Consider the following 20,833-nt stretch of genomic DNA (forward strand, 5'->3'; position numbering starts at 1 on the left):
TTGCTGAAGCATGTGCTTCCTGAGAGGTCCACAACCTTGCTCTCGAATTTCGATGCCATCCTATCATCTTTGAAGGAGACTCAAAACTAGTAGTAGTCATTGACTACGTGAGGAAGCTTGTGCTGCTGCCGTGGAGATGAAAGAACATAATTGAGGATTGCCATCGCATCGGAGACTTGTTGGATTGCGGGATCTACTATCGTCATGTCTTTTGCGAGGCTAATCAAACTGCTGATTTTTTAACATACATTTCTATCGAGGAAATTGGTTCTTCTTCTTTAGATTTTCCTAGGGGTTTCTTTTTTATTTGTTTGTTTGATTCTTGGGCTGCATTTGGAAACAATACAAATGAAGTGTAAATCCTGGTTTAGGGTAAATTTGCACTCTGGTTCACTTTTGTATGTGTTCGATAACATTGCATTTATGCATTGACAAATGACGGATTAATGCATATTTACATTGATAATAAGATATAAAAGTACATCAATAAAAAAAAATGTAAATTTGCATTCAAGTGGGCTTTTGATAAAGAAAAAAGCATATGCTTTTATAGGAATTGATGTTTGCATCAATTACAACTAAAAGTATGTTTGGTAAGAAAGTAAATTTGTCAATGCAAAACTAACCCAACTTTGCAATTTATATGAACTGTTTTACATATTCACACTAATTTGCATCATTTCCAAATGCAACCTTGGTGTCGTGCTTTGTGCAGCAATCTTTGGTTTTATCAAAAAAAAAAAAAAACATAACTTCTACGCTTTTTGTATAGGGCCGATCTTGCAAATCTAGAAACTGAAAGCCCTCCCAAAAAGAAAGCTGGTGTCGTAGGAGTGTCATTTCTAATTCGAGATTTAATATAATTGAATTGAATTCAGATAATTCAAATATCTAATTGGTCAAATTCGATCGATTATTTAATTCTTATATATAACATATACAATTTTTAAATGTTTTATAATATATATATATATATATATATATAATTAAATTATAAAAATAATTTTTATATTTATATACTTTATATAAATAAAGTATTTATTTTATATATTTATTAATTACTTAAAATAATTAATTAGTTGAATTCAAATCAAATCGAATATTCAAATATTTAATTGAATTCAAATCAAATCAAATCAAATATTCGAATATTTAATCAAATTCAAATTTAAATATTAATTTTCAATATCCATCAAATATCGAATAGAATTCAAATATCAATTTTTTTTAATTGGGTTCTAATTCAAATATTGTCTGATCTGATTCAAAAATTCGATCCATGACCGAGAACCCACATGGGATATTGTGGTCACAAATACCTGTGAAAAGTGTGCATTTCTTATGGTTATTGACTCGAATACCCGCGGTTGATTTCTCTTTTCTTCTATGATATAAACGTGGATTAAATAAGACGGGTGAGTGTGCAGGTGCATACTTGTCATCAACAGAACGTAGAAATTGCATGAAACGAGGATGATGGAACTAGGGCTGTCACTTGTCAGTGTCAATTAATGGATTTAGATGCTAAAACCTTCATGCGTGTAGTAATTGGATTGAATTTAACCCCATTGGATTCAATAAGAATTAACAAATCATCCGATCCGAGTCGGGTAATTTGGATTTCGGATTTGGAGGTAAACGATCAGATCGAATTTGGATGTAACTAGATCCTATCATAATACGACCCGACTGTAATCCTAGACGGAGGCGGAACCATTATTGCCTATTGGTTTGGGCATTCTGTATTTGTATGTCCAATTCTCTACAAGCAAAAAATTTGGTAGCGAGGCGGGGCGTGACTTAGCAGTTGCCGTTAATACGGCCCACTTGGAGGCTTCCCATGGCCACCTGGAAAACGGTGGCAGAGGAAAGACGAATCAATCAACTTCAATTCAATTTTCAGAACCAAAACCAAAATCAGAACCAGAGTCAGAGCCAGAGCCAGAGCCAGGCTGCAATAATCCGACCCCGACCCAACTGTTGGCACACCTATGAGTATGACCTAACCCAAGGGGAAGGGGTTAACACTTTTAAAAAGAGTGCTCATGTTAGGTTATGGAATATGGAGTTGTCAAGATCTACTAAAACAAACGAGGCTCATGTCATGGGGCTCATTTCCTCTTGCTTTTTCTGATTAATTATTATCTTTTATTTATTTGCTCAGATAAATAAATAAAGAAATTTGGACACCAAACCAAAACCACACAAGAAGACTAGAGAGATAACTCTTTCCTAGGGAGTTATATAGTCCCACGGTAGAGTGAGTGTTGACTAATTGTAATTGTAGTAGGATACGTCTCTAAAATGTAAAGGAAGAGCGTCTTTCTATCTACTCTCTATGCTTTTTGTTTCATTAATTGCAAGTTGCTACCCCACGAGTATCCAAAAGTAAGGAAGAGCCTAAAAAGGGTTTTGTCTCCTTTGAATTTCGAATCCAGTGTATGTCTTTTCTCTCTCTCTCTCTCTCATGTTCATTCATCCTTGCATGCACGTCCAGAAACAAGTTTCTGAACCCTTGAGCCAAAGTGACAAACACTATTGCATTTATCTGCAATCAATCTTCTTTTCATCGTCCTCTTCTTCTTCTTCTTCCTTTTTTGTTTGTTAATTATGACTGTTAATGAAAATGCAATGGTCCAGTGCTGCCCCCACTTATATTGGAAAGTGACCTCACCACAACTTCGAGAGATTATAAAAGAGAAGAGGAGATCAGATATATTCAGAGATCGATGCATGATGGGTGGGGTGGTCTCTCTCAGTCTCTCTCTTTCTGTGTATACCAAATCTGATCTGAGGAGTGAGGAGGAACGAATGAAGACTCTCCCCTCCTCCCCCAAAACCCAATAAATGAGAGTAGTAAATTTGGATGTATCGTCGCGTCCGGTATCGGTATGTGAATGGAGGAAGGGAGGAGTGGAAGATCAAGAATAGAGTGGAATCAATTTTAAACAGTTAATAACTCTAAATTCAAACCATTTTTTCGTACACAAATATTAATTCTCTTAATTGCCCTTGCAGCCTTTACTTGGCCTTGTAGCCAGGTAAGGGACGCGTGCCTTCTCCTGGTCCCTTCTCTTCCATCCCACGTGGGGTCCTCCTTCTGATTGGAGCTACGTGTACGTGACACTCAGCACTACCAGCTTTCTTCCCCACCCACCCAAAAATTAGCCGTTTGATTCTGACCCATCACATCAACTCCGTCAGTCATTACTGGTGGTCCCATTATTTTGTCTTTAAATATTACCCATATGAATATTAACTGTTCTAGGTGTGGAGTGTGGACCCATTTGGGCCTTTTAGCTTCCAACAACATCAACCAACCCACCCTATGCTCGTTTATGTCTTAAATTAATCACTTTTTACATAAAGATCCTGTGTTGATCAAAACTCATAAGAATACAAACTGCCTTGGAAAATTGCAAATTTGTTAAAACTCTGTACGGAAATGGAATGGAGTCCCATCTGACCCATCCCCCACAAACTGGAATTAGGATTAAGAAGAGTTTGAATGTATCTTCAAAAAAAAAAAGAAAAAACAAATACATAATTAGGGAGAGAGATAGAGACGTTAAAATAAACAAAACAATAATACCATTCATTCAATAGCTTCATGAAAAGGACCCAATGGTAAGGTGATAACATCCTGCCAGATTTATGACGCCCCACTTGCTTTTCAGCAATTTAGAAAGCAAGCATGCAATTATATAAAAAAAAATGTAAAAAACAAGTATTTCTGTATTAAAAATGAGAGAGAGAGAGAAGGAAATAGGGAACAGTCTCCCTCAGAAACCACCAGGTCTGCAAGCCCACAGTGACTGAAAGATACCACTCAGATCTATTTCTTCATTTTAATATAGCCTTTTTCTTCCCACTCAAATTGGGGACTCTATCCGTAAAATCAGATAAAAGGTTAACAGATTTTTCTCACCACTACCAGCAGTATGAATGGAATCCAGGCTCCAGAGAGAGTTGTGTGTTTGAGCTTGTATAAGGGTTTCGTGGGCTAATGTCATTCGTTGAAGTCAATCTTTATCTCAAGCCTCTGCTCTTGAAGCGATTGGCGGAACCAGGGTTTTCTTTTTTTTCTTTTTCAGAAAGAAGCCATGCATCCTTGCTTGATATTATCCACACAGGTCTGTTTTCCTTTTTCTTCTCATGTTGACATATAACATATATTTATATATAAATATAAAAATAATAACCTTCAGACTATACTATTCTATTCTACTTACTCATCAGATGTTGAGATGTAACTGGGTAGCCAACCGTGAAAAGATTAGTGCAAATTGGTCAACCATTTTGATTCAAGAATCAAGATACTGGTATTACACATTACAAACATTAGTCTTTTAACCGACATCTCATTTACAAGATTTTGACATCATTTTGGGCTATTTTTTTTTTGTAGTCTCCTTTAATTTAGAGGATATATCGATTCATTTAATTTTTTTTCCCTACTTGGTTCATGGGATTTTGCTTTTCGCTACAAAGCTTCCTTCTGGTAAAAGAAATCTTTGGATGCTATATTTTTTCTTATATCTTGTGTATGGAATAAGGATGTATTATAGATCAAGATGTAATTGTTTGATTTCATCCATTATTTGTCCATTAGCTTCAGAGACGTCACTGTTCATGCAAGGACAGAATGTCCATTATCCTTCTTATTTCTTATTGTTCTGTTTTTATCTAGTTATAACGGAGAAATATTTGATTTTGTATACCATTCTCTCTTGTAAGTCTCAGAAGCTTTCATGTACGCGATTTGTGTAGAACAACACTCTGGTTTCTACTTTCTACCTTCAACATGGGCTCCTATATATTAATGGCTTTCCAATGGCCGAATGTAGTTCAAGTAGCAGGGTAATGTCCTAGAATTAATGACTTTTCAGATAATTAAACAATAGACTATTGAATCATGCATTATATTGTTGTGGGTATACGAAACAAAAGATTTCTTTCCTAATCTCAAACTTGTAGAAGATAAAACATACATTTGTTATAAATTTATAAGTCAAAATGTCATTCTAATTATTTTATTCTGCAAAAAAAAAAGAAAAAAAGAAGAAGAACATTAAAATGGAACAATTAGAAAAACTCCAATTGTTTCTACTGTAAATAATCTATAAAATCCCATGTTAAGATAAGATATTAGTAATTACTAATTAGGATCAACCTTCCAATCCGATAAATTGTATGGGGGTAGTGTTTGGGAAATGAAAAATTCAGAACTTCTTCTCATTCCTCCTACGTTGAAAGTTGAAAGTTGAAACAAATGTATCTTAAACCTAAAAAAGAGACGAAAATGGTGAAATGATGCATATCCTCCCCAACTGTACAACACTTGAAAGTGTGAATTAAAAGTGACAGACGTGCAATCTGTTTTACATGAATATGTAGTGGAGTAGTTCTTTCCTGAAAAGTTTATTTTGTGAAGAAGTATATGTATTTATTTATTTATTTATATTTAAAGCAGCAATGAATTCCCATCTCCCGGCTTTACTTCTACTGTTATTGCTGCATGGGCTCTGCTAAAAGATACAGAAACCATGCCTCTGCCACCACCAATTAGAATTCGAATAGAAAAGAAGGAGAGGTAAAAACATAAAAAAACATGGTAAAAGAAACTGGGGAAAAGAAGGGAGAAGAAAAAAAAAAAAAACAAATCCTTTTAAAATAGGAGAGATGTATGATTATAGATTATTATTTCTTTTCTGTCCTTAAACATATTGTGTGGATTATGGAGGTCCAAAATTCCTTGTTTCACAAATAGACCTTAATCATTTTCTGCAATTTTGTTGTATTTCAACTTTGGAAATTACACACACACACAAAAAAAAAATGTTAAATAACAAATGTGAAGGAAAAAAACAAAGCAGGAAGGAACTAAAAGGAAGAATAGTTTGCAACAGCAATGGGGATTCTTCTTCTTTCTTCTTTTTTGCTGACATTTATGAGGAAGTCTGGTCCCATGCATACAGTTTTCTCATATAATGTAGTGGAACTGTAGGAGTCAGGAGTGGACATGCCAGTCCGGTTCTTTAGAGAAGAGGACTGTGACTAATTGGTAATGGGCCCACAATTTCCTCTGACTAATTACTTCTATTCATGAAGTAAATTTGAGCCCCAAAACTTTTTTTATTTTATTTTTTTAATTTTTGCTGCACAGACCACAGAGAGCAATGCATAATAAAATAATCTTTCAAGAGTCTAGAGTCTGGACAAGTTTAATATTAAAATATTAAAACCTTCAATAGGCAATATTGTTTGCAGAAAACAACTATAGTAAATGGTGGGGTAGAGGGAAGTTGTGCATTGGAGGATTGAGAAGGTGGTCAATCCATGAGGTCCCGCCTACTTGGTACATAGATCCCATTGGCCACGTCATCCCCTCCACATGGCAGATTGGCAGATGATATTGTAGGTTGTTTAGGAAAACCCACTGATCCCAACTTGATGTAAATGTAATTGAATCAAGGCCTTTAATGACCAGAACTAAACCCCCATAATTTATTGCATCTAATACCACATAATTGGAATATCGTGTGTACAACCTAGCTGGCTGTAGCCTGTAGCCTGTAGCCTGTAGGGCAGCCCTTTTGAAGATTGAAATGCTTATAGATGCATCTTCATCGAAGACATGTCAACACGAGCAATCATCTGAACTCACTCACAATATTCTAGATATGTGGTGTATGGTGCATGCGGTTTTATATTAACAAAGGAGCGAGTAGTACAGATAAAAAAACAAACCCACCCATTCTGTAGGCTGTAGCAACGTAGAGAGGTGATGGGCCGGGGAATGAGTATAACAGTTGCGCAGGGATCCTTATCAGAACAAGGTTTCTTGTTGGCATTGGAATGGGCGTTCTAGTCAATTCAATTGTAAATTTGTAACCATTTCTAGAAGAACAAAAATAGCCAATGTTTATCAGTTGTGAGTTATCTCACTTATCTGGGGTAAAGGGCAACCTGGTCTGGTGGTGGTGGTATAAGAAAAGTATTAGTGAAGATTGCAATGCCAATCTTTCTCTTTGTATGTCAGATGGGTTTTGCAGGGCTATCATGTCAACATCTTAATTCGGATTGGATAACATCCAAATTCAATCCGCTCCGGCCGACCCTAGTCTCCTGTTTGTAGTATTGGTTTTCCTTGTAGATTTCAATAAAACAAACTTATATGAATGGCTGGCTTTTCTTTCAGTTCCATGATCCATCCATATCCGGATAATGGAGTCGGGTATTGATTGGAACCGTATCATGCTGCTTGGCTTGGAACTTGGATGAAGAAATAGAGGGATTCATTCTCAGCAGCTGGTCTGGTCATTAGTCATTACTCATTTGTAATTAACTAGATTCTCAGAAATGGAATTAAGGGGATCTTCTGATAGGTTGTTTATCAGAAACAGAAAAAGAAAAGGTCATCCTGTCAACCACCCATTTAAGGCCAACATTTAAGCCTCAAATAACAATCTAAACTTTTCCAAAAACGGAAAAGAAAATCTCATTCAATTTTTGTTGTTGTTTTTGTTTTTATTTTAAAATAAAGAAGACTGAGAATCGATGTCTCCAGCTATTTAGTATTTATAATACCCGTGAGACCCCCCACCCTCTCTAGCATCCTTTGCCGTGTTGTACTTTGCCTCCAGTCTTCAGAGAAGGGAAATCAAACCATGATTCTCCCAACCGACCTCTCTACATTCCATCCCGTTTTCACTTGATACCACTTACCAGAGACAAAAGTGTGGGGTGAGTGGGTGAGAGAGCAAAAGTAAAAACAGAACAACAGAAAAGCAGCAGGCAGAGAGATATGAGGAGTCGATCTACGAAGCAAGGGAGCAAAGGAGGAATGGAAATAGAAAGAATTCGAAAGCTGAAAGAAGAGCCTCAGCTGTCTGGTGCTTACATCCGTAGTCTTGTCAAACAGTTAACCTCTTCAAAAACCAAAGACCCTACTGGTATTAACCCTACAGCCCCCGACATTGTGGATGGAGATGGGTTCCCCAAAAACCTCCCAAAATTTAATAATGAAGGCCCCAGTAAAACTCCACAAGTCCATCAACCCCAACTGTCCCTACAGCCCAGAAAACAAGTTAGGAGGAGACTCCATACCAGTAGGCCTTATCAGGAGAGGCTGCTGAATATGGCTGAGGCTAGGAGAGAGATTGTGACCGCACTTAAGTTTCATAGAGCGGCAATGAAACAGGCCAACGAACAGCAACAGCAGCAGCAGCAGCGGCAACAATCACTATCAAATAATCAGCAACAACAACCATCACAAACACTCCACCCTCCACCTCAACCATGTTTGCTACAACAAGAGAAGACGAAATCCAGGAGAAACCCTAGAATCTACCCGTCAGACCTCACCAAATTCTCTACTTATGTAGACAACCTCTCCAATTCATCTGTCTCATGTCCTAGTAATTTCTCATGGGGCTCTCCCCCTATTGCACCATTTCCAACCACTGAAACTCTGAATCTCACCTTCCCCAGGCAACCCCTTGGCCTCAATCTCAACTTCCATGATTTCAATTACTTGGATGCCACTCTCTACAATAATAGTAGCACCGATAGCAACAACAACAATTTCAACAATCCATCACTCTATTCATCATTATCTTCTTCTTCTTCTTTGGAAGTACCTTTGGCTGCAATATCGCCGGATACACTTCCAATTACTGCCAACGTTACTGATTCGGGCATCAAGACGGGAGGCCTACATCCTGCTATGGATGACGAGGAAATGGCGGAAATCAGATCGATTGGGGAGCAGCATCAGATGGAGTGGAATGACAGGTTGAACTTAGTAACATCAGCGTGGTGGTTTAAGTTCTTGAAGACAATGGAGATCGATCCGGAGAGGAAAGCAGAGAGAGAAGATGAGGGGTTTCATTTATTGGATGAGGTGATGGAATTCCCATCTTGGTTGAACGCAAATGAGAACTGTAACTTACAACAGCAATTGGAGGATTACCGTCCAGGTCCAGGGGACTATGTACAAGAAGATCCTGCGTTGCCATGGTAAGTTATTCCTGAAGAATTTCTCAACTTTTAATTGTCTGTGTTAATTACATTTCCTTGTTTGGTGAGAAGTCATATTAAGAGATTACGATACGCATTAGTAAGCAAAAATTCGTTCTATCATTCTATTGGAAATCCTGGTCTGGTCCTCCACTGTATGTCTGTATCCACATGCATTCGAGTTGAGCGTGTGCGTGGCCCAATAAAAATTCTCAAGCTACACAATTGCAGCTTGCAGCAGCGGGATTGTTCATTAAAAGAGCGAACGAATTATTGAGTATTGAGTACTGATTATTGAATGAGGATGAGGCGCGTCAATTTCTGGTTGTGGTCGGTCGGTAACTACTTCTAAGGCTATGTTTGGGAGTTTGTAAGTGTTTAACGAAGCCAAAAACACCCAAATAAGTGGAAATGGGCGTTTGGGTTAAAAAACAAAGCCCAATAAGTGCTTCTTCACCAAAATAAGACCGTTTTGAAGAAACAAAAATTTTGGGCTTTTTTAAAAGAAGCATTTATTTGTTTTGTTGCCTGTCCTTTTATTCTTAAAATACTTATGCTATCCTGTTTTTAAAATAAGTGTTTTTTTCACCAAACACTCATAAACTGCATATTTAATAAATATTTATTTGAAAAGCCCATTTAAAAATAAGAAGCACTTCCATACACTACCTATATTACAAAGCATAGACCTCACGATTTTAACTTAAGAATGGGCCCTGGCCCAAGAGGAAGCAAAATCGAAGTGATGGGCGGGTAGGGTAGACACCGTAGAGGCTTAAGAGAGGAACATGAACATCATCGTAGCGTGTCTTGGATGCTTACTTTGGTTGCATGATTGATACGGGTTTTGGAGACTCAATAATCTCTCTCTCTCTCTCTCTAACATTGAATTTTGTTTTTCTCTGCAGCATGGATATTGGAGAAATTGATGGAATGGATGGCGAGTGGATTGTCTGATAAGTGACACTTTCTTTTTTTTAATCTTTTAACTTTGGTGTTTTGCTCCTAAGAAGGCTCTGCTAAGATGTCAAAGCCGCAAGGAAGGAGAAAATAAATGCAAATAATGTAGAGAAGAAAGGAAGGAAAAAGAAAAAGAAAAGGAGAATCGAAAAGAAGGATATTACCTTTCCTTGGAATGTTTAAACGGAATGTATTTCTCAAGTTTTCTTTCTGTTTTTCCTTCATGTTATTGTAACAAATAAAAATACATAATAATAATAGACTTTAGGGTGAGAATGAAAACAGCCCTTTGGGCCTTTTTGCTGGAGATTGCAATGCTGCCATCGGCGATTTTTTTTTTAATATCTTTTGAAAGACTATATGGGAGGTAGCTCATCCCCCAACCCAGGTGGATTTGATCCTTAATCTCCACTATAACCAACACAGGAGATCTTACCAACCAGCTGGCTGGCACCTTACTATGACATGCGATTCTGGTTCTGGTTGTGGATGAAAGCCCTAATCTCGTAGAGGAGATTGGAGAGCATGCTAGATCCTAGAAAAAGTAAAAGGCTTAACGGTGGTTATTTAAGAAGTTAAAATCGTTATGTTTGAGCTTGTCCTGGCATTTGGGCCTACAAGGCTATAACTACAATTAGTGCTGTCATTGAAGAATGGAATCCATTAATGGTGGTTAAGAAAGGAAATACCAAAGGAGTTTATTTTTGAATTCTTGGTGTGGCCTCATTTTTTTCCTCTGATGCACCAGAAACAGGTGAAGTTGGAAACGACCACCAATTTATTTCCTTCCAGTTCCGATTATGCTCTTAGGACTGAAGAGTGGACCGGCTTTGCTTGATTAATTACTGGAAGAAGATTTTTCTTTTAATAAGAGATAGAGGTTACAGTTCTTGGGAGTGGTGACAACTCTTTTATTTTTTTGCAAAAATATAAATATTACAAGGAAAAAAAAACCTATGATGCTGGAAAGGTAGGATACCCTCATGAATTTTGATGAAAATCCTCTTGATTGGTTGCCACTGTTATGATGCTGGTTGATTGGTTATAAGTTTTTCCCGTATTATATCTTTGTAACATCATAGTTGAATCCACGTGTTTTATTACGAAGTAAAAAGTATAATGGTAAGTGAAACCTCAACCTCTCACTTCATGGGAGCTGAGGTTATAAAGTGGGAAGCATGCCAATGGGAGTGTATTATTCATAGTTAATTTTATATTTTTTGCTATTAGAAATGAAAAGACAGAATATGAAATATATTAAATATAAAAAGAAAATTTTAAGAAATAGAATATAAATTGAATAATAACAATAAATAAATGGGTTTAATTATGATGCTCAAAAGACATGATACCAAAAAACTTATAACCAATCAACCAACATCATAAAAGTGGTAACTATTCAGGTGGTGTTTTATCAAAATTCATGGGGTTTTGATTGGTCAAAGCCTGTCTACTGTCATATCTTTTAGGCATCATAGATTTTTATTAAATATGTATAGATCTATATTCAATAACTTAGAAACTATAAAATAATAAAAATTAGGAAAATGATAAAATAAAAGGGGTGATTAGGGTACATCCCTAGTGAAAAACAAGGTTCTAAATATCAACACGGGCCGATACATCAGTAGGGCATATTGGCCTGTATCGGTGCTTTTTTTTAATGTTTTACTTATTTTTTTTCTGGAATCGGTTTAGAGGAGTCAGTTTAAGGCTTGACTACTCTCTGAACCAGTGGCTGACCCAATACGACCCCTATAGGGTATCAGGAAGCCACCAACACGATACATATTGGTGAAAAGACACAAGGGAGCTTTTTTGGCATTTTCTTTCAAAGCATGTAGTCTTTGAGTATTAGGCTGCGTTTGGAAATGATGCAAATAAGTGTGAATGCAAATATGTAGAGTGTAAAACGGTCCATATAAATTGCAAAGTTGGGTTAATTTTGCACTGACAAATTTACCTTCTTACGAAACAGACTTTTAGTTGTAATGGATGCTAAAGCATATGCTTTATTTTTTTATCAAAAGCCCATTTGAATGCAAATTTAGTTCTTTTTTATTGATGTACTTTTATTATCAATATAAATATGCATTGAAAAATGTGTTTTCTGTCATTTGTCAATGCATAAATGTAATGTTGCTAAACACAGGCAAAAGTTAACCAGAGTGGAAATTTACCCTGAACCGGAATTTACACTCTATTTGCATTGTTTCCAAACACAGCCTTAGTGATTAGGGATTAGGAGTTTAACCTTGATGTGCTCAAATCACTCCCAAAGATTTTTTTTTTAACTTGTAGAAATGCATTTTCCTAATTTATTAAATAATTAAATTCAACACCATAATTATTCAAACGCCATTAATTGCTTTATGTTACTTAATTTGCAATAGTAAACTCCATTTAACTAAGTACTCCTAGGAAAGGCAACGGGGCAGGGTGGTCTCTCCCCATCCCCGTCCCCGTCCCCGTCCCCGCTAACGGGGACAAGGTTATCCCCATCCCCATCCCCACGGGGATCCCCATTCCCTGTGATTTTTTATAATGTTAACCATTTTTGTTTTTGTTTTTTTTTTTATTTTATTTAAAAAGAATAAAAATAAAATAATTAAAATTTACAATCATTGGAAAAGATTCAAACATATTCAACCATATTTTTAAAAATATTAATATATAGATGCATATGTACATATATACATATATAACGTATGCATACATATATATATATTAGTGGGGATCACATGGGGCGAGGATCGGGGTCCCCGCGGGCGGGGAGTGCTCTCCTTGTCCCAGCTCCGTCCTCGCTAACGGGGATAAAAATTTCCCCATCCCTATCCCCGTGGGAGGAAAATCATCCCCGTCCCCATCCCCACCCCATTCAGGGCGGATCCCCATGGGGATGGGGAAATGGGGAAATTGACATCCCTAAGTACTCCAATATAGATTAACCTACAAATATTAATCTTAGCACACTAAAATGATGCATTATTTTGGTGTTTTAACATTTAAAAGATCAAGCATTTTTGGGGGAGAGAGTTTGTTATTGAGGTGAAATAAACAAAGGAATAAAATCAAATAAAGTTTTAAGAAAAATAGCGGCAAGAATATAATGTTTTTATAAAAAAAAAATTAATGGATTCAACTGCAACATGGTAAGAAATTTCGGTTGCTTCAGTTCCAACATATTATAATTACAAACAGGGTGGTGTCGATCTATTTCCTCAGAAAAGAAGTCCATAGAATTATCAGTGTTTCATTAATGATTTTGATACAACCCAATAATTATGAAAGCATCTTGATAATGAAATATATTAAAAATATATCAAAGAATTTGGATGGAGCAAATTAATAGCTAGGATTTGGGATGCATTCGCCAATTAAACAATATAAGAACAAGTTCTATGAAAAGATTAATTAGAGATTTGAGCCAATTCTCGTTTCTGATAATAACCTAGTTAATTCAAATAACAAGGGTCAAGTTATAAAAGTTTCATAAGAATCCTATAAAGCATGATGCATTCTAATTGGAATAACACATAATTGGAGAAAATCTAAAAAACTGTAAAGTTGAGACATAATTGCTTAGAAATTTGAAGAAAGGGAAGTACAATTGATACATGTGGGGTCCTGAAATGATATATACCATCTAAAAAAACCACAAAGTGAGATATAATAACGAGAGATTGGCATTGTCAAAAGAGAATCAATCCTTACAACTTCAAACGTCATGTTGATAAATTAAAGGTTGAGAGAACAACCTGTGTTTTTCAGATTCTTGAGATAAAGACTCAAAGATTTTGTTTGTTTTTATTTTTATTTTTTTTATGTTGCAAAAATTGCAATTGGTCGAAAAGCCTTTAGGACTGGAGGACCATTTGTCTGGGGAATATAGAAGATATTGGATTACACAACAGAAGTTTTATAGAAGAAGTAGGCTTCCTGTTTGAATCAGGTATACTGGCTGTAGCAACTTGTGTAGATCTAAAGAGCATGAGGAATATTCAATATTGTTCAGTCGTCTTTGACCAGATTCCATTTTGGTAGGTGATTTGTAATCCATCCTCCTCCTATCCACATCAGCCCCTGAATTTCACATTTTTTCATCAGTAGATTTGTCCTTTGATTTTTTTTCTTCAATATTTTAATATATATTAAATTTTCTAAAAAAATATTTTTGACAGCATGGCGAGGGGTTTTGGGCTGTGAAGTTTATTCCACCAATAGAGGATGTTGAAACGAACCTATGGGCCCATTTTGAGCCCAAACTACCTTCCCACATGGAAGAATGAATTCCAATTTCGCTTGGTAAGTCCATTCCAGTTTTTCTAATTGCGAAACACTCATTTGCAGAGACATTGTTTAATTAGACAAAAAGAAAAAAAAAAAAAAAGGGGACATGATTTGTTTCCTGGTGGGAGCCTCTTATTAAAATTCAATGCTTGTTTCCTTGAACGTATATTTAATTAACTCCTCGAGAATGCACCAAAGTTTCTCTTTTGCCACTTGACCAAGAAAGGAATAAGTCAGCTGTCAGCTTATGCCCGGAAAATTAATGGGCCGATCAGGTCAAAGGGGTTAACAACCCCACTTGCATTTGACTTAGCAGGGAATTTCAATCACGTAAGGTGCGATTCTGCTTTCTGCTGTGGTTGTCGATCGGGATGGCAATTGAATACAATAACAAGAATTCTAAGTTCTTACAGTGGAAAAAGATATATATATATATATATAAATGTCAGTCAATATCGGGAGACAAAAAAAACAGCCTTCTTATTGCAAAAGCATTTTGGACATATATGGAGAATTATTACAAGCCTTGAGAGTTAAGGCCAGAGACATTAATTACTGTTAAAATAATCCCACTTAATTAATTTCTTACCCTTGTTGAAATTAAGTGACATTCTCACATGCATTTAAACTTTAAATAGTATTATTTTATAGGACCCCAAAACAGGACATTTTCTTACTAGCTACTGCGTGCATTATATTTTGTCTTGAATTTTCTACGACAAGCAAGCGATCCAGCAACGTACTCCTGCTATCCTCCTAGGAATTAATAATGTATGTTGGTTGATATCTTGATCATTTATCTTTGTCGTAGTCTTGGCTATTGTAAGGACTGAAGGCTTCCAAGAACCAGTTGTTCTTCCTCCATGACCTCCATCCCATCTCTTGGCATATCTCATCACTGTGGTTGATGCTGTACGTCGAAATACAGTGTCTTTTATAGAACCTAGTTGTCCTCTTCATCACTTGTATTTCCTTCCTTATTTGCTCCAGCATCTGTTCCACGCTGGGGAGCTTGAATTGATCATCCGCGAGGCGAGCCAACCATTTGCACCGTAACTCCGCAGTGTGCAGATTTGAAACGCTCTCAATGTACCCAACAAATGCCATGTGAGGAATCAAAGGATGGATTGTACCCCTGTGTCGATCGACATCAAACACATTTGCATTATTAGCTGGCTAGCTATCATATATCGATATCTAACCTTGAAGAATGAATGTACGTACGTACGTACGTACTACTAGGTAGTGTGCACTGTGCAGGGAGGGAGCTAGAGCCAGAGTTGGGTTGTTGGCTAGCTTAAATTAATTAATAAAACAACTACCTGTACAAGGGCATCATGCCGGAAGAATCCTCTATCAGACTACGGAAGGGATCGGGTAGTATTGCCTTCAACTTCTTCTTCCCGTCAAAACCAGTTGCAAGAACCACAACATCGGCCTCCAACTTGGTGCCGTCTTCCAACTCAACTCCCCCACTCCAAAACCCCCATTTCGACGCTCTTTTAAATTTGATTCTTCCCTCATCGGCCTCTGAAAAGAAATTCTCTGGCAAGATGGCCATCTGACAAGATGCGTAGTCCTCCACGAACGGGTGTTCCGGTTTCAGCCCATACTTTATCAACGGAAGCTTCCATACGAGATACGACTCGATGAACTTGGAAACGGTTCTTCTCTGTACGTCCATCGTCCAAACACCACAAATTATATGTAAGCTAACTAGAAGAAATCAACAATATTAGCAGCAATCAGCAGGTCGACTACTCATGGTAATGGTTGTTGCATGACTTACCAATGGAGACATGAGGAGGCAAAGGAGTGTTCCGAGAAAGCCCTGATTAGGCCTTTCATGGAGAAACTGAGACGATCTTGTTGAATAAAACAGGAAAAAGGGCAAGCCCCAAATCCAGTAAGAGGGAACAGTCCAATGGAGGGTCCTTATCAGCATAGTACATGGTTGCCCATCTGGTCCTTCAATTGCAATAATCCAACCAACAACCCCAGATACAAGTAATCAATTTCACAGAAATGCAATTCAGTACTCTTGTACGTTCCAAACAAATTAAATCAAAGCAAGCGCTAGCTTATAAGTACACAAGGGAAATATGTTTATTATTAATCTTTTTTCTTTTTTTTTTTATTTTGAGAGAGCGGGGAGGGAGGTGAGAAAAATCTTAATTTCATCGATATTTATTAATTAGCTAGACAGAATCTGATGATCTCTATTACCAATTCTCTTCTTTTGTTTTCTTCTTTCTCTTGGCTCTTGGGAGGTTGGGGTTAATCCAAGGGTCTGTACTTGATCCAATATTGAGCCCCCCGCCCCTTCCATTCCATATTTCCATGTACCTAATATGACTTTTCTATTTCAAATCGAACTCAAATTTCATTTTCCTGGAACATATATATATATATATATATATATATGCATATATACCCGAACCCTTTTTGTTTTGGTTGGGTCCCAACTCCCAACTCCCAAATCCATCTTTACTTTCCCTTTTCTCGTTTATATATACTCGTCAAAAACGTGGAATTCTAATTCATGAGACAACAGAACATTGAAAACGTGCGACGTCAACAAGTCAAGTTTCACACAATAACTGTGCATTACCAGCCAAGCTGTTGTCAGTTGAAGCTTTGACCCACGGAACATTTCCATGTAGAGCATCAAATGATCAACAACTCAGCCAGCAAGCAAAACCATGCAATTAATTTATTACCAACATCCAAAACACAAAACCTTCAACTAATTAATTAATCAAACAGATGCTACCAGCATCCAAAACACAAAACCTTCAACTAATTAATTAATCAAACAGATGCTATATACTCATCTATAATTAATATCTTCTTTCTAATCAATCAAAGTAACCAACAACCTAATAACAACAAAGAAAGATCGATCACTTCAGTTTCCTATATATATATATATATATATATATATATAATACGTATACTAGTAACTAAAATAATTGTGTCCCAGAATAAAATAATCAAATTCAATAGAATACTTAGAAGTAAATTGAAAAAGAGAAAAATAAATGAATAAAATAAGCAAAGGGAAAACATATTTAAGTGAACATGTACATTAATAATAATATATAATGGTACTGATAATGATCTCAATCATTTCTTGTAGCTTGTTAATTGTTATCAATAGTAAAAGCTACATCAACAACGTAAACCCCCCAGATTGTCTACTACTTAAAATTAATAATAATATCAACTCAACTTTTTAAATTAAAAAAAAAGTTGGGTTACTTGCTAATAAATTTCATATTTACATTATATGTCTTATCTTGATAAAGAACTTAATTATGTAATGGATTCTAATTAATTAAACCATTTTTTATCTGTTGATCATATAAGAAGGAAGAAAGCGCTAATATAGGAAAAATAGTTGTAATTAAATACCTTGGTTTGCTTCTGCACACTCAACAGCTAAATCAATGGCTGACTTCTTGTAGCCAATAACTACAACCTTCTTTCCTTTTAGTAGTTGATAAGCGGCTTCTTTGTCGAGCTTGGAGTAATCAAGCGTATGCAAGACCTTACCATTGAATATTTCTGGGCTTTTGTTGGCCGGAAAAGTTGGCAGTTTTGGTACGTCACCATATTTTCCGGTACACACCACAAGAAATTCAAAAGCATACCACTGCACGGACATGACACAACGCATCAATATATGAACTTCCCAGAAACTATGCTGCTGATTTTTTTTTTTTTTTTTGGATTAATCATTCATTTTATACAAAATTAATGATCGCTTTTTTTTGACGTTATAGAAAATTAGTGATCAGTGTGTGATTACAATATAATGCTATATTGTTTGTTAGATCCATTGAACAAGGAAAAATACATTGAAGTGTTATATATAATTAACCGCCATTGTGATGATGAGAGAGAGAGAGAGAGAGAGAGTATTTCTTTCTTCGTTTTTTAGCTCAAGTGCTGTATATGGGAACCTCTACAACAGTCAACAGATACTTTGCTTGAGTGGTTGTGGGGCTTAAGCACTTTGTGGCTGACGTGGGGCGCTATTATTGGTTACACAGCCCGAACACAGCTATCATGTATACATATAAATAAAAAAAATAGTTCAAATTACGACTTTTCAAACTTTGACTCTTCTCTTTTTGTTTGGAAAAGACTCAAGAAATGAAACAATCGAATTGAAGAATTTTAATTAAATGGTCATGTGTATAAACCGGGTATTGGGTGGCTCAAAACGATTAACCAAAAGAACAACATTTGGGTAATTCAAAGTAATTACCATGAAACGATTTGTAAAGAAAATGGAATTTTGTAGAAGGAGAAATAGAGAACAAAAAGAAAATCAGACAGAAAGTGGTCAGTAGAATAAGAGAGGAAGAACAATAACCTGAATGGTATCCGACTGGTTGGTTTGCACAGCAACCTCCCAAACCGGCTGACCACTCAACAGACTCCCATACTCTCCAGGTTTCCGATCAAAATCGGAGGTTTCCCTATGGCCGGTAAACCGGACCTCCACCACCTTTGCATTGAACTTGACGTATTTCAACACGTCGAAGTGCGTAGCGTAGGAATGCAAATAATCCAAAATTTCACGATAAGAAGGGAAACTAGAATTATCTCTTTCTGGCCAAGGGAAATCCGAGAACTCGTAATCACATCGAGGGGTCTGAAGTTTTGTGGAGTTGAAGGAGCAATGCCTCCAGACACCCCCAATGGAATCCGTAGCTTCGAAAACAATGGGGTTGTAACGGGAAAGCTGTTTAGCGGCTGCGATACCGCTGATACCAGCCCCGATAATGCCTACTTTGGAGACGTGAAGGCAGTTGTTCTTCCCGCTAGCCATTTGCTTTATCTTTTGGGATGACATGAAAGCTTGGCTTTGCGAGATACTGTGTCTGATGCCTCTCAAGGTGTAGGATATGGAGTATTTATAGATAGCGACGAGAGGGAGGGTGGATCATCTAGACACTAAGAAGCACGTGAGTTAGACTTGAGAAGGAAGCTAAGAAATTTTGTTGAGGGAGAGAGAGAGCGAGAGAAGTTTGATCGTATACCAGTGAAGGTTGAAAGAGACGATGACTATTTCCATTTACAACATTTTTTATTTGATGAATTATTTCTTTATTAGAGTCTAAGTTCAGTTATCATGTTAATGTTTAATATTATTATTATAAGGCTGGTGGGTTACGGAGTCGACTTGAGTCAATCCCCATGGTTTCCTCTCATCAGTCTGATGTTTATAAGCCTCAAAGGTGGTAGTTAGATTTTTTTTTTTTTTCTGTTTGCATTAAGTTGCCAAGGGCAATTTTCTTTGATTGTTTCTGGTAGAGAAATACTCATTAATTATTTAATTTTATAATTTTGTAAGTATTTGAACTCTTGCTTGATCTCATTATTTTTATTTTCTTCTTTTATGAGGCTGGGAATTTATTGGTTTTCTTACAAGTCAAATCATCTTAGAAGTTAAATTGCTTTTTTTTTATATAATCTGTAAGCCTTATGTGTATAATAAGTCATTAACTTTTGGTAGTTACCTCAGAATCAGATGAAGAGGATATTAATATATAGTACCCCGATAGAGTGGTTTTAATAAATCTGCTTTGACTTAGCTGAGTAAAGACAGAGAGCTGAGAGACAGCCTCAAAAGCTCTTGAATCCATTTCTATCGTTTTCATTTTACAACAAACATATAAACAAAATCGATCATTCATCAAATATGGGAGTATTCATGTTTGTGTTTCCACACCCAACAACTATACATCCTAATCAGAGTTTTTCAGGTCAAGAGCAAGTAAATTTCATCTTTATTTCCGAGTCATATATATTGTACATGAAATAGCAATTAATTTAATTTTGGTAAAAATGGCCCCCGCCATGAAGTGTGAATGCTGGTGCTAGCTCCACGCGCGCTTTGACCTAACCCTACCAAACTATCTATTTAATTTATATAATATGATTTTCTATATGTATTTATGCATTTGTTTGTTTAATTATATATGTATGTGTATATGTATGTATGGCTAAGTACAATAAATATTATTAATATATCATATTTGTGCATGGAATCAGAAAGGAAGTTACAACTTACAAAACACACATGGCTCTGTGCATGGCAGGAAGCATCCATGAAGCATAGACGAAACTAGAAAGAAACGAGGAAATTTGAATTAGGATCAAACAATTGAACATTTACTGGAAAATGAAGAGTGCACGTCTGTAGAAATAAAAAGTCTTTGTCCAACGACCAAGATATGTTGGCCTTTTTGTTGATTCATTGTATTGTTTTGGTAAGTTGTTTCCATGCATCCTGTCTCTTTTCCTTGTTTTCAAGAAACATATATTCATGCTGAATTTCAGTAGCATTATTTGGAGCTAGGAAAAATACATCCTCTGTATATATTTTCTTTCATCTTTTTCTCAGTATACCAGAGAGAGAGAGAGAGAGAGAGAGAGAGAACTATCTATCCTGGGTTATTTATTCAGATTGCATGCTAATTACAAACTAGAACCTGCTGAAGGGACGATTTTGGTTTTCCAATTCTTTTGTCGATGGTCCAAAATTCAA

The 20,833-nt window shown here is 36.3% G+C and overlaps 2 protein-coding genes across 2 annotated transcripts; one reads left to right on the plus strand and one right to left on the minus strand.

The window, feature by feature from the left end:
- Positions 1-3,765: 3,765 nt before the first annotated feature.
- Positions 3,766-10,288, plus strand: LOC104600483 (protein AAL-toxin resistant 7-like). Its single transcript, XM_010263439.3, has 3 exons — positions 3,766-4,133; positions 4,240-9,021; positions 9,930-10,288. The coding sequence occupies exons 2-3, from the start codon at positions 7,808-7,810 to the stop codon at positions 9,976-9,978; spliced, it is 1,263 nt and encodes a 420-aa protein (XP_010261741.1). The 5' UTR covers positions 3,766-4,133; positions 4,240-7,807; the 3' UTR covers positions 9,979-10,288.
- Positions 10,289-14,728: 4,440 nt separating this feature from the next.
- FMO1 (flavin-dependent monooxygenase 1) lies at positions 14,729-19,162 on the minus strand. Its single transcript, XM_010263440.3, has 5 exons — positions 18,653-19,162; positions 17,686-17,926; positions 16,061-16,239; positions 15,594-15,943; positions 14,729-15,406 (listed from the first exon to the last, which is right to left on the minus strand). Exons 1-5 carry the CDS (start codon positions 19,133-19,135, stop codon positions 15,064-15,066), a joined length of 1,596 nt encoding a protein of 531 aa, XP_010261742.1. The 5' UTR covers positions 19,136-19,162; the 3' UTR covers positions 14,729-15,063.
- Positions 19,163-20,833: the final 1,671 nt, after the last annotated feature.

The sequence above is a fragment of the Nelumbo nucifera genome, chromosome 8, assembly GCF_055504915.1.
Source record: "Nelumbo nucifera cultivar China Antique chromosome 8, China Antique-T2T, whole genome shotgun sequence".
In the NCBI taxonomy this organism is placed as follows: domain Eukaryota; kingdom Viridiplantae; phylum Streptophyta; class Magnoliopsida; order Proteales; family Nelumbonaceae; genus Nelumbo; species Nelumbo nucifera.